This window comes from Tupaia chinensis, unplaced genomic scaffold (genome assembly GCF_000334495.1).
Source record: "Tupaia chinensis unplaced genomic scaffold, TupChi_1.0 Scaffold000199_1, whole genome shotgun sequence".
Lineage (NCBI taxonomy): Eukaryota > Metazoa > Chordata > Mammalia > Scandentia > Tupaiidae > Tupaia > Tupaia belangeri.
The window spans coordinates 1,660,709-1,678,414 of NW_006159674.1; the positions used below are offsets into that span (position 1 = coordinate 1,660,709).

The following is a 17,706-nucleotide window of genomic DNA, read 5'->3' on the forward strand; positions in this document are numbered from 1 at the left end:
AGTTTACAAAAATATTTTCCCATTCTGAGGGCTGTCTATTCACACTAAGCACTGTGTCTTTTGCCATGCAGAAACTTCTTAGTCTGATGTAATCCCACTTGTCTATTTTGGGGATTACTGACTTTGGGAGTCTTATTTAAGAAGTCTTGCCCTACCCCAATGTCTCCCAGAGTTTCCCCCGTGTTTTCTAGGAGCAGTTTTATAGTTTGAGGTCTTAGATTTAGACCTTTGACCCACCTTGACTTGATTTTTGTCAGAGGTCAGAGGTAGGGGTTCATATTCAGCTCTCTGCAAGTGGAAATCCAGTTTTTCCTGCACTATTTGTTGAAGAGGTTTTCCTTTTCCCACTGGATTGACTGGTACCCCTTGTCAAAATGAGTTGACTGTATGTTTGGGAATATATTTCTGGGGACTCTGTTCTGTTCCATTGGTCTACATTTCTTTTTCTGTGCCAGTACCATGCTGTTTTGATTATCACAGTTTTGTAGTATATTTTTGGGCCAGGGAGTGAGATGCCACCCACTCCATTCTTCTTGTGCAGAATTGCTTCGGCAATACGGGGTCTCTTATGATTCCAGACAAACTTTATGATTGTCTTTCCTCTTTCCTAGATCTGTGAAGAATGTGTCTGGTACTTTGATTGGCATTGCATTAAATATGTAGATCAATTTGGGTAGAATTGCCATTTTGATTATATTAATTCTTCCAATCCAGGAACATGGGATATACTTCCATTTTTTTGTGTCATTTTCAATTTCTTTTTTTATCTTCTCATAGTTTTCCTTGTGGAGGTCTTTAAATTCTTTAGTTAGATTTATCCCTAAGTACCTTATACTTTTTGTGGCTATGATAAATGGAATAACTTTTTTCAGTTCTATCTCAGTCTGCCTGTTGTTCATATATAGAAATGCTATAGATTTCAGGATATTAATTTTGTATCCTGCAACTTTACTGTATTCATGTATTACTTCCAGAAAATTTTTAATGGAAACCATTGGGTCTTCTATGTATACAATCATGTCATCTGCAAATAGAGAGAGTTTCACCTCTTCTTTTCCTATTTGAATGTCTTTTATATTTTCCTCTTTTCTGATTGCATTGGCCAGGACTTCCAGTACTGTATAGAAGAGGAGTGGAGAAAGTGGGCATCCTTGTATTATACCCGTTTTTAGTGGAAAAGCTTTCAGCTTTTCTACATTGAGGATGATGTTCACTATGGGTTTTTCACAGATAGCTTTTATTGTGTTGATAAATGACCTTTCTATGCTGATTTTGCTGAGTGTCTTGATCATGAAAGGATGCTGAATCTTATCAAATGCTTTTTCTGTATCAATTGATAAGACCATATGGTTTCTATCTTTCTTCCTATTAATATGGTGTATTACATTTATGGTTTCGTGTATGTTGAACCAACTTTGCATTCCTGGGATAAAGCCTACCTGATCATGATGTATAATCTTTTTTATTATTTATTCTTTAAATTATTTTATTATTTATTATTTTATTATTTAAAAGTCCCTCATCATTGGCCCCTCTGCCCCCTTGCAGTTCCTATCAAACTCATGCATGCATTTGCTTTTAGTTGGCCTTCAGGCCTTGAGTGAGTTGTTTTACAGATCCTATTTCAACAAAGACATTTCTAAATCTCTTCTTCCACTTTCATCTCCATGATAGGAACAGTCATCTACCCTCTTCTGGAGCTCAGCACTAGTCAGGGAGTGCTCTTTTTATTTGTCTTTGTCCCTGGTTTAACTGTAACCTCCTAGATGTGAGAAATGATGTTGTCTTCTTAGTGTGGGTCCTAACACTCATGGCATCTAAGTACACTTTTGGTAAATATTGAGTCATTGGGAAAGTCATGACTCATTTTTACATTTGTTAAAACCAGTCAGTGTACCAAATCCTAAAACATTTTTAAATAGGTATGTTGAGCCTTTCAAAATTTCATGGAAATGTAGAATTAAAAGACAAGTTTATTTTGGTACAGGAAATTCTTGAAATTAAAGTATTTTTTAAATTAAAGGTATTTAATTTTTAATTAAAGATATTTTAATTAAAGGTATTTTCCATAAACTTCTTAAAGACCCCTCCTGTATACTCATTTAAAAAAGATAAGGGTTCTGTGTTCAGTCTACTATGTCTTTGCAGGCTGACTGGGGTTTTAATCCCTCCTCCAAGTTGTGCGATGAATTAGCCATTTTAACTCAATAAACATCAGCAATCTCACTTGTGAAACGGGAACAAAAATCCACCTTCATGAGGGTTTGATGAAGATTCATTTAGTAGGTCTATGCAGTGCTGAGTGTGCAGGGAAGTGTATACGGTGTATTTTGTACAGCTAGGCTATGAACAAGCAAACACAGAAATAAGAGAATTTCCAGTTACAATGGAGTCAGGAGGGAAATAAACACAGAGAAATAAAAAAGTAATTCTGGTTGGATTGTTCTGAGAGTGAAAAGGGAAGGCAGTGGGGATAAGGTTGCTGCTGAAGTCTGAGCAGGAGAAGGAACCAGGACAGGAAGGTCTGGTGAAGAGAGAACACCCAACACAAAGGTTCTGAAGGGAGAACCTGCTGGGTGAGTCTCAAGAGTGGCCAGCTTGGCTAGAGCAGAGGGAATTGAAGAAGATGCATTTTAAAATGTAGGTTTGGACTTAACTAACCCAGTGAGTGGTGAGAACGACCAAGTGCGTTTACAGGGGTAGGCATCAGTAAGATGAGGCCAAGACAGGTGCTGGAGGGGTGAGGTGAGTAGCTCAGCTGCCTTTAGGACCAGACTAGTACTTGGCTTACTGCAGACAGTATGGCCTCACTTCTGTTTTTCATTTTTAAGTAGAGACATGGACATAGGCTATTTCTCTAAGAAAAACAGCAGTGCAATACCATGAAAAAGGGCAGAACAGAAGTGCAAATGCTGATGATAATGGCAAGTGACTTTTGATCTCAGAGTCGGACATCGTGGGCACTGGGAGCAGCCTAGAGCCTTGCTGGCCCCAACACAAGGAGACAGCTGTCCCTCAGTGCCAGCCAAGTGTTGCCATGTGGGAATGTGGGCTCCATGTACTGAATCTGCTGAATTGTCTAGAGAACCAGAAATCTGAATTTCTATGTGATATTCCCAGATCTAAAAATGTTGACTCAAGTTTCAAAAAAACCCCAAAACTCTTATGATGGATAGAAAAAATGAATCTGTAGACTGCCCATCTGGAGCATCTATGAGAGCCTTTTAATGCTGTGATAAAGGGAATTCAGTGAAGGGTGATGCATATTAACCAGGTAGCCTTGTGCCTAGTATGTAGCCGATACTGAGAGGAAAAGGGTACTTAGTAATCACACTGTGAATGTGTTTAGTCATCGTCATTGTTTATTTGGTTAGTTAACTTTAAATCCATATTGAAAATATATTGGGGGGCAAGCAGTTGGTGTAGCAGTTACATTGTTGGACTCCCACATGGCAGACCGTGGTTCAAGTCCTGGACCTGGTAGTTTCAAAACTACACCAGGCACATGTGCGTGCGTGTCCAAGATCCCAGAAGGAGAATGGAGGAGAAGGGGTTGTAATTCGACTGTCCCCCCGGGGAGCGATTTCTCACTTTCCCTCTCACTCTCTCTACCTGTCCCCCTCCCTCTGCACATGCCCTAAGGCAAAAACCTCTTTAAAAAAATGAAGAAGTATTGGGTTGACCTCATAGTCTCATGATCAAGGGAAGCCAGATTCCACATGGCTGAGTGTGGTTCACATCCTGGTCCCAGCAACTTGAAAAACACGCCAGGTGCATGTGCATGCATGCCCCAAATCCTGACAGGATGGAGAAATAGGAGGAGGAGGGATTGGGGTGTGACCATGCCCTATCGAGGTTTGCTTTCTCTATCTCTTGTCTCTGCCTCTGGCCAGTGCATGTGCCCTCTGGCAACTAAAAGTAAATAAATATTGTCCTACTCTAATCTGAGTGGTTAAATTAATGAGTGGTAATTGCTGTTGTTTGCCTATTACATTGTTTGGCTGCTTGGTTAATTTCATAATCATGTTATAGAAGTTAACATTAACCTCGCGGACTATGTGTGATAAAATCAACTAACCAGCTCTTTTCTTGTTTACTGCTCAGTTTTGCTACAGCCGTTCTTACACTTTGGCTCATTTGGGTCTCGAGTCCTCCTGACTGGTGTCAGCCACTTGTCTAAGTGGAAGGGACTGTGGCAAAAATGTCACTCTGGACCAGATGGAGGATGATGGGAAATGCTGCTTTACAACGTGATGTTGTGTGTAGAGGCCTTTCATCAGTTTTAATGAAATACAAATGTGCCCAAAGCAAGTTATTATTTTTTTTCCTTAGGAAAAATAAAATCATCATTTAGCATGGCCTAACTCATGAAGTTTTGTATTACAAGAATCATGTTTGAGTGTCGCAATCACTGGCGATAGTCTTGGGGAATTTTATTCAGCACAAGCATCTCTGACGGGTCTGGCATCCCGTTGCGTTAATTACTTGTTCATGTCCTTTTGGGTCTTGCCTCTGTGTTAAAATTCTGGAGCATCACAGAGAGGAACCCTGGGAGTAACAAAATATACTTGAATATTTCTAATAGATTAAAGTCTTTTATAAAAACATTTCTCTCTCTCTTTTCCCCAAGTTTTTTTTTTTTGCATTGTTTTATAATGAGATCACTTTGTTGTATCAACATGAAGCCAGAGAATTGAAAATAAGCATTTTTATGAAAAAATCTTCTCTCTAAATACAAGTCCTTAGTTGACTCAATATTTCCCTCTTAATTTTTGTTATAGATCATGGAGGAAACAAATACACAGATTGCTTGGCCATCAAAACTGAAGATTGGAGCCAAATCCAAGAAAGGTAAATTGTGTGTGTGAGAGAGAGGGAGAAAAGAGATTGGTGGTTTTGATAACCAAGGTTAAGTAATTCCATTACTGCAAGTTTGCTGGGGAGAAAACCAACATTTATTCATATCACTTTTGTCACCAAATATTTGTCAAATAGCAATTTTAACAGATATTATCATAATTAAAAAGAATATAGTTTTTATCCAGTAACAGAAACATATTTTTACATGTTAGTAGCATAATAGAAATGTTATTATAGAAGATACTATAGAATGTATGCTCTCAAGGATATCCATTCCATTGATGTCTGTGTGTCATGGTAACTTCCCACATGAAACGATATATCCTTAACACATAAATTTCCATGGTTTATACTTTGGGCTCTGTGTGCGTGTGTGTCACACAGATTTAATTACTGCCTTTTCCCCTCTGCCATTTGATACAGACCTCAGATTTCCTCTCATGAGAACTTCTTACCCTCTCTAGACAAATAAAGAACTCACTAGATTTCCTTTGAGGTTGAGCATATCTCTTGCCTGGCCTTTTTCTCTGCCTTATCCTGTAGGACACTAACCTAGGCCATGTCAGAAATGACACTATCGTCCCTTTAGTTCTTTTCCAAGTTTAGATAATATTTCCCAAATGTAATGTACCAGTGTATGTTTTTTTTTTTTTGGAAAAGCTTTCTTTTGAAAGTTTGACCTTAGTCTTAAGAAATTTTGTTGTGCATTAAAAGAATGCAGAGTCATGTAGTCACCAGGAAATAATAACAGATACTATAAAATAATTCTTTTTAGTTTTTGTTCTAGGGCACATGGGCTTGCTAGAGAGCGACAGTGTCAGAGAGAGAGGGAGAATGAGAAATCACCTCCCAGAGAGGATGGCCATGTTGCAATCCTTTCTCCTCCATTATTCTCTAAGGATTTTGGGCATGTGTGCACATGTGCCTGGCATGATTTTCAAGCTGTTGGTTCCTGGATTCGAACCGTAGAGTCAGCCATGTGGGATCCAGTAGCCTTAACCTCCATGTGACCTGCTGGCCTTATCAAATGATTCTAAACAAAGTATGGTGGTGCTATAAACTGAGCCTTAGTCATTGTGGTCTAACTTTGTTGTTGCTGCTGTTTAGTTTTGCATTTACTTCCACTTCTCTCCCCCTCCCCATGGTTTTTATTGCTAAATGGTACTAAACACTACAAGATTTCTCAATTTCCTTTCTTATTTTAGTCCAGAGTGCCTTCTCTTAATCTCATTTTATCAGAGTTACTTATCATGTGGAACATAAATTATTTTAGTTATTTTTGTGAGTACGATTCATTGGACTAACAAACTCTGACTTTGTTATCTTTTTGTGATCATGGTAGCAATGACTTGGGAGCCTATGTGGTAAACTATCTTTAGGAGGAATGGTAAATTTCTAAGTATGACTCCCTATCTTCATATAAAGCTTGCATTTGTCAAATATTATGGAATATATTCTTAATTGATTTTCAGTAGTTATTGGGGGCACGTTGGGATGTTTTGTACTCATTAGGTGAAAAAAGAAGCTACCATTAGTGGATTATCTACCTGTTTTCAGGTGGCCATTAAAAGAAAAATCCCTGGCCGACTACATAGGTAAACTATAACTTTCCCATACAATGGATCCTCTTTTCCTGTTGTCAGGTATTTTTACTTAAAGAATGAAATGAGCTTCATTACTAGTCTAATAAAAACGTAATTTAAGCCATCCCAAATAAAACCTCCAAGGAAATATGAATATTAAAACAACTCCAGATTATTTGGAATGGCTTATTCTCTTATGGTACCCATGCTACAGCTTTCCTCCTGCATTATCATGAGAAACTAAAAACGGATTTTTCTTTTGTTCAAAATATGATTATAATTTTAGACATACTAATAGAGACATATCGATCAGTTTTATGTTTTTAGATCCCCCCCCCCCCGTCGTTGACGCTTTCAGAATGGCCAATTATCTTCCACATTTTGATAATACATTTTGCTTAGGAAATAAGAATGTTTCAGTAATACATTTGACGACATTTGGCACCGTTTCCACATGGCTAATGTTAATCTTTGGAATTGTGCCTAAGATTTGATCCCTCTAGGCCTAGGTCTACAGACATCATTTTATTTTTTATTATTTATGAAGTGTTATGAATATACGCAATACTCTAAGATGAGCAGAATGTGCCAAAAGAGAACAAGGAAGAGAGAGAGAATAAAAAGTTTGCCCCCAGAGGAATTTACTGTTCAGAATTCACTTGAGTCGATCTTATTATTTAAACACACAGCTGCTGAATCAGTTCTTGGCTAACACTCCTGATATTTATATACTTATAATATTTTTAAAGTGGTTTAAATTCCAAGATGAAGTTTGCTTGACTGTAGTTTGTATTTAGTAAAAGTTAAAAAAAAAATGGCTGGAGGAATTTTAGGAGACAGTTACCTGCTCATTCATCTGACTTGGTCATTTCCTCCTGCCCCTTTTAACCATAGGGCACAGGTGCTTGCTGGAGAGAGAAAGAGAGAGAGGGAGAGAGAGAGAGAAAGAGGGAAAGTGAGAAATCACATCCAGTGTGGATGGCCATGCTGCAATCCCCTCTCTGCTCCCCTCCTGGGATTTTGGGCATGCATGCACACATGCAAGGTGTGATTTTCATGCCCCTAGGTTTGGGACTTGAACCATGATTGGCCATGTGGGAGTCTAGTGCCTTAGCCACCATGCTACCTGCTGGTCTGCCAAACTTTTAAGAGACAAAAATATAAATGTATTTAGGGAGTCATGCCATGTTTTGGATGATGGTTAAATTCTAAATCCCATGGTGATGTGAAGATTTGAGATATGCCGATAATCCCTAGACTCTACTAGAGAGACAATTTAGCCCTGGGTGTGTGCTGTATTTTACTTTCTAGTTTTCACAATGCTTGTTGGTTGACTATTTGAGCCTAGACAAACATTTTTCATGGCCACTGTTACCAAAACAGTCTGCCCCCTTTTTCACCTTATTGGAATTTAGCTCTGTGTTTTTCAAATTAGTTTCTAGTAGCTCTGTCCAAACTTTATTTTTAAAGCCATTAATCCTTTATCAGAGGCTGTGTGAGCAGCTGTATGACTTCTTGGTTGGAACTTTGGTAGGATCCTGCCTGAAGAAAGACAGAAAGCCAACAGCCCGAGTCTGCCATCAGTTAGAAAATTCAGATTCTTCTCTAGAGATCCTGTTCAGTAGGTCTGGGGGGACTGGGAATCCACGTACGTAACAAGTTACTCTGTTGTTATGGTCGAGCTGAATTTTGGAAACAAAAATCTTCCCATCTGATGTGGGAATAGCACGATGGTTAGTCACCAGGAAGACTCAGTGTTGAGAAGGCAATGAATAATGATCACTATTGAGACACAGGCAAAATTCTTCGATGGTCACTTCTGAAACAACGTCCGTCTTAGCATCAAAGAGCTGCACATCAGTGGATTCATTAATTTTATGTTTCATACGTCTCTGTCATCCTTGCAGTCAACATGAGTTACTTTAGAGTGATAACCTCATTGTTTTGTTCCTGTGGTAAAAGACCATCTGGTGTTTGTCCTCTCTCTTTTCCTTTTGTCCTCCCTTTTCCACCTTCTCACTCTTTCTTCTCTACTTCCTTCCCTTTCACTCTCCTGCCATTCCCTTTTAATCTGAAGATAGTGGAGGGAAAAAGCAATGAAAATATTTTCATTTACACAGTACATTTTAGGGAAGTACGTGTTTTGTGATGTAAACTAAAGGACTATAGAATAAAAAAAATTATGCAGTATTTGCAGTAATTGGGAGATTGAATCCTCAGTAGAGCTGGAAAGAATTAAGAATTTAAGGTTAAATATAATGGACACTTAAATAAGCGACTCTAGGATTGTCTTAATAGGGATCATGAAAAAGAAAAATAAAATGATAGTTACAATTTCTTCTGTATAACGTTAATTTTAAGTGGGAGAAAAAAACTGTTTCTAACTAGAACTGCTTGCTTTACTTAGAAAAAGTTGAGGCTTGTGTCTGTAAAATCAGTATTTAAGGATTAAGGTGTTCAATACTGTAAAACTTTACTAACAGAGTAACTTCAGGCACTCATTAACATTTTGAATATGCTCTTTGGCATCATAGCCCATTTTGAAATAAATGCAGTTTCATTAAGGCACAAATAGCATTTTGGATAAATTTCACTGTTTTGCCAAGTAGAAGTCCTGCCAAAGCTGCCTTAACAAATAGATAAAAGTGATCTGTAATTAGAATTTACCACACTGGGGGGCTGTGCTGTGAGTGCTATGATGGTAGACGGGTTTGTTCTAAATAAGGTAGACATTTTTCGTGCAGACTTCTCTTTGCTCTTAGTTTGCTCATCACTGTCTTTTTTTTCTTAGACTGGTAAAGGTAAATGTGGCTAAAAGTCATTTAAAGTTTTTAGGCCAAATTCCAAATAAATGAGATCAGCTTTAATGACGCTCTATTGCAGATTTAAGCCAAGTGATAGGAGCTGTTCTCTGCCAGTGTTGCTCCTCGGATACTTACCACGTCTCAGCACTAGTAGGAGTGAAAGGTGATGACCGGGTTGCTCGATGTACCCTGGCTTGGAGGCAGTTTAGCACCAACTGTGGCCATTCTCTTCCTCCCATAAAAAAATAAGAGACTCATCAAAATTGCATGAGGTTTTATTATTTTTGGCTGCATTCCATCACAAGTGATTATCTAATGGAAGGTCTTAGGGTGAGAGAAGCTGTAGACTTTTTACTTGAGCTTTTTTTTTTTTTTTCTCTCTCCAGGGGAAAATGTTTGTTGAGTACATTTACACTTTTGCTGGACTGGTTACACATGATGGACTGGTTATTTGAGGCCTTTACCATAGAAGTGCTCAAAAAAGCCGAGGGCAAAGAAAGGTATAGCATGGTGTACTGAATAAAGTGTTTCCAATAGAAGATTATAACATATTAGTGTATCAAAAATTAACTTAGGGACCAGCAGTTAGTATAATGTCTATGTTGCTGGGCTACCATATAGCTGACTGTGGTTCGAGTCCTAGACCTGGTGGCTTAAAACTCACGCCGGGCACGTGCACGTGTGTGCCCAAGATCCCGAGAGGAGAATGGAGGAGAAGGAATTGTGGCATGGCCATCCCCCCTGGGGGGTGATTTCTCGCTTTCTGTCTCTCTGTCTGTCTCTGTCTGTCTGGCGAGCACATGCGCCCTATAGCAAAAACCTCTCCAAAAAAAAAAATTAACTTAGAGGTTCACAACCAGCAATAAAATGCAAATAAAGTATAAAGGTGTTGTATAATGAAACTTTCCTATATGTCACTGTTTACCTGTTTGCATGTAAACACACACACACACACACACACACACACATCTATTACTAGTTCCTGATGTAAGTGGGAAACGAAGAAAGATTATAGAATGCCATGATAGGTGGTTAATGCTTTAAAGGGTAAAGAACATGTGGATTTTGTTAATCATTGCATCTCTGATACTGAAACCAGTACGTAGTTGGCACTCAGTAAATATTTATAGATTGAGCCCTCAATGCAATCATGGTAGTAATGGAATGACTAATACAGATGGGAATATGTATTACTAAGATGTTTGCTATATGAAAAAAAATTGAATCATAGAATTTACATATGAGTGATAGTCACTGTTATGAAAAGTAGTGATATCTTTCATATAGATGTCCTCAGGGGAACAAATGTGGGGCATGGTTATAGCTAAGCCTTTTAGTGGTTCTAAGTAGTCCTAGAAACAGGAAAAATGACCTGATCACTGTCATTCATGTGATACCTGAATGGAACTCTGCTGCCATTCTTGGTAGGCTTGTAAATGAGGCTTAACAAGACGGGGCATCTTGGTTGACCTTCAGACCAGAGTTGTTTTGATTGTGGTGGTTAATTTAATTAGGATTTGGCTATATAATTGAATTTTCAGTAGTAATATTGGGTACTACCATTTATTGAGACTACTAAAGCTGAGCACTATGCTAAATATTTTTCATAATTATTCTCAAATCTTGTTCAATTCACAGGTAACCCTGTAAGTTAGGTAGTGGTATCCTCATTTATAGATGAAGAAATTAAAGTATGTGAAAGTAGTGCAACTTGCCCATACTTTTATAGTTAGTAAGTAGTGGACCTCAAACTGAATTCAGGTCTGTTTCCAGAGCCTCATTTGAGTGTGTGTGTGTGTGTGTGTGTGTGTGTGTGTGTTAGATTTTTGCCATAGGGCATGTGCATTTGCCAGAGAGACACAGAGACAGAGAAAGAGAAGGAGGGAAAGTGAGAAATTACTCCCTAGAGACTCTGGCCATGCCACAATCTCTTTTCCTCTTGGGATTTTGGGCATGCATATACATGTGCCTGGCATGTTTTTCAAACCTCTGGGTCCAGGATTTAAACTGTGGAGTTGGCCTTGTGGGATCCAGTGCCTTAACAGCTATATCATCTGTCAGCCCCATTGCCCTTTTCCTTTTTCATTCCAATACCTGGGTAAGATATCTTTCCTGGCGCCTTTCCTTTTCCAGGCATCCTGTGATGTACTGATATATCCATTCCACACCTATTGCCAAGTATAGCTAATTATAATCAACCTGGTTTCCATAATGCCTCTTTCCTTGGAAATTGCAGAGACTTGAAAATTAAATTAGTTTGTTTTTACATTTCCTTGTTCAGGAGGAACAGTTAAAAAAACATGAAACCACTCCTCATACCTGGATATATTTTAAAAAAGTGCTTGCCTCTAAATTTTAACTTGATATTTCATGCCGTGTGTTCTGTTTTTTAGAAAGAAACTTTTTCATTAAGCCACTTTTTAAAAAAGGATGATTTATTTAATTAAAAATATTTTTAAAATTTGACCAGAAATAGACAAAGAGACACAGAGAGAGAGAAAATGAGAAAGCGAGCCACGAGGTCTGGGACTCAGCATGGTCAACCATGTAGGGGTGCAGCACCTTAACCAGCACCACCGCTGACCCCATTAAGCAACTTTTGAGAGAGTTTTGGAAGGAAAATAAGTTCAGAATGTGTTAAATTTCTTGGAGATATTTATTTATTAATTTAGCCATAAATCTCTGAAAGGTGTATCTGTGACTTGCCCATGGAGCCTTGTATTTCTTGTGGGCAGGTTCTGTACTTGACATTTTTGTTTATGTTAAGGCAATGGATCATCACTTGGTGAATGCTAATCAGAGGCCATGAGCAGGGATTCAGCTAAAGATCTGGGTAAGTTTTATGTAGTGTACCAAGAGTCACTGTGGATAGAGTGACATGGTATATCTAACCCGGCCTCTCAGAGGAGACAGAGACTTGGGTCATTTCTAGCTTTTGAAGCTTCTAATATCCTTAAATAATAAAAGGTTTAAAAATTGAGATGTGGAGACCAGCAGTTGGTGTAATGGCTATGTCGCTGGACTCCCACGTAGTTGACCGTGGTTCGAGTTCCAGACCTGGTGGCTTAAACTCACACTGGGCACATGTGCGTGGATGCCCAAGATCCCGAGAGGAGAATGGAGGAGAAGGGATTGCAGCATGGCCATCCCTCCTGGGGATTGATTTCTCGCTTTCTGTCTCTCTGTCTCTCTCTGTCTTTCTGGTAAGTGCACATGCTCTATAACAAAACCTCTCCAAAAAAAAAAAAAAAATCAAGGTATATTTTAACTCTCCCATTTGCTAGTGTACATGAATACCCTCATTTGTAGATAGTGCCAAACACACACATCTGACATCCTTTCTGTGAGTACATGTACTGTTTCATACACAGACACACAGTATTTTTATGGGTGAGACAACTCATACCAAGTGATGTTTGTTTTTTTTTTAAATAATTATTTATTTTATTTTATTCATTTATTCATTTATTTTAGTTTGACCAGAGAGAGACAGAAGGTGAGAATGAGAGAAAGAGGAAGTGAGAAAGCAAGCCACCAGATTCAGGACTCGAACCCTGGTCGGCCATGTGGGAGTGTCCAGCACCTTAACCACCACGCCACCTGCTGGTCCTGCCAAGTGATCTGTTATCAGGATTGAGAATCTGAGCTTGAGTTTCTTTCTTGATCTCCAGGTGGCTCCTCTTTCTTCTCTTCTGAAAGGCCCAAGTATTTGCCTACTTACTTGGTAACTTCTTGAAGCTACTTGTTCTTTCTAGTCTTTTTAAAATTTTTTTCTCTCTCTTGTCTAAGGGTCAGAAAGGAAATAGTCTTATCTTTCATTTATCTACAGAAATTTGAAATAAGCAGAGATTTTTTTTTTTTTTTTTTTTTTTGTCACAGGATGTGTACACTCTCTAGAGAGGGGAGAGAGGAACAGAGAAAGTCAGAGAGAGGGAAAGTGAGAAATCACCACCTTGAGGATAGCCATGCCACAATCCCCTCTCCTCTCCTCTCTTCTTGGGATTTTGGGTGCGCAACTGGCATGACTTTTAAGCTACCAGGTCTGAAACTTGAACTACAGTCAACCATGTGGGAATCCAGTAACTTAACCACTATGGCACCTGCTGGCCCCAAGATATGTATCCTTTTAAAAAAGATATTTTTCATTAACTCGGTAAGAAAACAGATTTGAAGTACAGTGGAAAGGTGAGAAAAGTGAAAGCATTGACATAAAGAGAAGGAAAGTCAGAGACTGGGAGAAAATGTTTGTTAAAGACAAGTGCGGGTACTCTTCGCTTAATGACTGAGTTCCATTCCTCCGGCTAGATTATTAAGTGAGTTGGTTGATAAGCAAGGAGCTTAGGGCAGATGTCTCATAGTGTGTCATGGCACTGTAAGGTTATGTATTTTTGTGTAGATAGCATGCAACACCCCACTAGAATAATGTAATTCTATCCACACATGCATATACACTTCTGTGATTTGATTTTTTTTCTCTTAAAAATAATAATAAGAAAGGAAACCTAAAACAACCAGAAAGCAACTAACAAAATAACAGGAGTGAATCCTGACCTGTCAGGAATAACTTGGAATATATATGGGCTAAACTCCCAAACTAAAAGATGTAGACTGGCTGAATGCATTAAACACAAACAGAAAGACCCAATGCTGCCTATGGAAACTCACTTCACTAGAAGAGACACACATAAACTGGAAGTGAAAGATTGGAAAAAGATATTCCATCCAAATGGAAGTCAAAAGCAGGCAGGAGTAGATATACTAAAAAATACAGTTTAACTAAATACAGAAAGAATGAAGAAAGTTGTTAAAAGGGATCAGTTCCTTAAGAGGATGTAAAAATGGTAAATTTATTTATTTTTAAATCATTTAATTTTGGGACCAGCAGTTTGGCATAATGACTATGTTGCTGGACTCCCATGTAGTTGACTGCAGTTTGAGTCCCAGACCCAGTGGTGTGCATGTCCAAGATCCCGAGAGGAGAAGGGAGGAGAAGGATTACAGCATGGCCACCCCCCCATAGGGGGGTGATTTCTCACTTTCTGTCTGTCTGTCTGTCTCTCTCTGTCTTTCTGGCAAGTGCACATGCCCTATAGCAAAAAACCTGTCAAAAATATATATTTAATTCTATTTCTTCTTATTATTATTTTGAGAGACTTTTGCTATAGGGTGTATGTACTTGCCGGAGAGACAGAGACCGAAAATGAAAAATCACCCCGAGGGCAATGGTCATGCTCCAATTACTTCTCCTCCATTCTCCTCTTGAGATTTTGGGTATGTAAGCACACATGCCTGGCATGAGTATCAAGCTGCTGGGTTCAAGACTTGAACCACGGTTGGTCATATGGGAGTCCAGTGATGTAATTATTATGCCATCTGCTGGTCCCTATTTCTTTTTATATTTGCTATAGGGCATGTGTGCTCACCAGAGAGAGACAGAGGGAGATGGAAGGAAAGTGAGAGAGCAAGCCATCAGGTCTGGGACTCAAACTGTGGTCAGCCATGTGGGAGTCTAGCACCCAACCACCATACCATGTGCAGGCTTCCAAAATGACAAATTTATATATGTATTCAACACTGGAGCATCCAGATACTTTAAGCACTTACTATTAGATCTAAAGGGAGAGATAGACTCCAATATAATCATAGTTGGGAACTTCATGGTACTGGACAGACTACCTAGACAAGAAAAATCAGCATAAAAATATACTTTAGCTTCACTATAGACCAAATGAACCTGAGAGACATTTACAGGAGATTTTACTCAACTGCTAAAGAATACATATTCTTATTAGTATGTGGGACATTCTTCAGAATGGACCATATTATATGCCACAAAACATGTCTCAACAAATTTTAAGAAAATTGGAATTATATCAAGTAACTTTTCTGACTATAATAGGATAAAACTAGAAATAAATAACAAGAGGAACTTTGGAAATTGTTATAAATACATGGAAATTCAACAACATACAAAAATCAGTAGCATTTCTACAATATAATAATGAACTAGCCGAAAAAGAAATCAAGAAAGCGATCCCATTTACAGTACCTGCAAAAACAAAAGCAAAAACCTAGGAATAATTTTAACCAAGAACGTGAGAGAACTCTACAGTTTTATGATGATGAAAGAAATCAAAGAAGACACACAAAAAAATGAGAAGACATCCCATGTTTATGCATCAGAAGAATCAATATTGTTAAAATGTTCATACTACCAGAAGCAATCTGTAGATTCAATGTAATACCTGTCAAAATAGCAATGTCATTCTTCACAGAAATAGAAAAAACAGTACTAAAATTCATATGGAATCACAAGAGACCTTAAATAGCTGAAACAGTCCTGAGCAAAAAGAATGGAACTGGAAGCATAGCACTACAATAACGTACTACAAAACTAGAGTAACTGAACAGCATGATACTGTAATAAAAGCAGACATGTGACCAATAGAATAGAGAACAACTAAAAATACATTCACAAACATACAACCAATTGATCATTGACAAAGATGCCAAGAACATTTACTGGGTAAGGGATAGCCTCTTCAGGAACAGTGCTGAGAAAAACTGTTATCTATTTCAAAAGTTAAAACTAGACCTCTGTCTCTCACCATGTGCAAAAATCAACTAAAAATGGACCAAGGACTTAAACGTAAGACCTGAATCTATGAAACTACTGGAAGAAACACAGGAGGGATGATTTAGGACATTGTCTGGGCAGAGGTTGTTTGTTGTTGTTGTTAAGGTCTTAAAAGCATAGGCAATTTAAACAAAAAAATAGACAAGTGACATATCAAATGGAAAAACTTTTTTATAGCAAAGGAAATGAATCAATGGGGTAAAAGGATGGCCTATAGAATGGGAGAAAACACTTTTAATGATTCATCTGACAAGGGATCTATGTCTAGAATATACAAGATATTCAGCAGCAAAGTAATAAATATTCTTGATTAAAAAAATGATAATGTCTGGGGACCATCAGATTACGTAATGTCTATGTCGCTGGACTCCCATGTAGTTGACCACAGTTCGAGTCCCAGACTCAGTGGCTTTAACTCACACCCGGCACATGTGCATGCATGCCCAAGATCCCAAGAGGAGGAGAATGGAGGAGAAGGGATTGCAGCATGGTCATCACCCCTGGGGGGTGATTTATCCCTTTCTGTCTCTCTGTCTCTCTCTTTCTTTCTGGTGCACGCACCTTATAGCAAAACCTCTCTAAAAAACAATGGTAAGGCCTGAGTGGATATTTCTCAAAAGGAAATATATAGATAGCAAACAAATATATTAAAAGTGTTCAGCATCTGTAATCATCAGGGGATTACAAAGCACAATGAGATATCATCTCACCCCCATTGGAATGGCTCTTACAAAAAAGACAAAAATGACAAATAATGGTGAGGATGCAGAGAAAGGGGAACTCTTTTAAAAAATATTTAGTCTTTATTCATACAGTAAAGCATTGTGTGTGTGTGTGATGGAGAGAGGGATAGAAAGAGTGAGAGAGAGAGATGAGCAATATCCCTTCAGGGTATAGTCATGTCCAATCCCCTTCTTCCAGTCTTTTAGCCCATTGAATTTTGGGGCATTCATGCTTGTAACCAGCGCCTTTCAGTCTGACGAGGCTGGGAATTCGAACCACAGTCAATCATGGAGGATCTGACTTATCTTGAGCAGTGCATTACCCATGTGCTGCAGAGCTGGCTCCAGAAAAGGGAAGTTTTATTCCCTGTTGGTGGGAACGCAAGCTGGTATAGCCATTATGGAAAATAAAATGGAGGTTTCTCAGAACACTAAAAATAGAACTACTTTATGACTCAGTAATTTCTCTATGGTTATATATCCAAAAGAAAGGAAACCTGAATATATCAAAGAGATACCTGTGCTCCCATGTTTATTGCAGCAGTATTCATAGTAGCCAAGATACAGAATTGTTCTTACGTGTTCATCAGCAATGGGAAAAAAATGGATAAAAAATAGTAAAAGATATTATGTTGTCATATGTAGTTCCTTAATTAACAAGTTGACCATTTTCTTCTGTTTATGGAACACTTATTTATTTCCTTTTGTGAATTTATTTGTTCTTACCTTTGGTGGTTTATTCACATTCTTTCCTTACCTATTCTAGTGGGTCGGCATCTCCATCCATTCAGGCTATTATAATAAAATACCTTAAACTTGGTAATAATTAATGAACAATAGAAATATATTGTTCGCAGTTCTGGAGGCTGGGATGTCCAAGATCAAGGCATCAGCATGTTCAGTGTCTAATGAATGAGCACCTGTTCCTCAGAGATGGCACCGTCCATGTATCCTCATGGGGTGGAACGGGGAAATGGGCCCCTTAAATCTTTTGTAAGTATACTAATCCCAGTCATGAGGGCTCCTGAACTGATCATCTCCTAAAGGTCTCAACTCCTAGTAACATCACCTTAAGGTTTCAACATAGGAATTTGGGAGAA

General features: G+C 38.4%; 1 protein-coding gene across 1 annotated transcript in view; it reads left to right on the forward strand.

Moving 5' to 3' along the window:
• The window catches only part of BICC1 (BicC family RNA binding protein 1), a 333,194-nt gene that overhangs the window by 198,429 nt on the left and 117,059 nt on the right, over positions 1-17,706 (forward strand). The window contains exon 5 of the mRNA XM_006147081.3: positions 4,782-4,851. Within this exon, the coding sequence (XP_006147143.1) occupies positions 4,782-4,851 (70 nt within the window). The remainder of the gene's footprint in view (positions 1-4,781; positions 4,852-17,706) is intronic.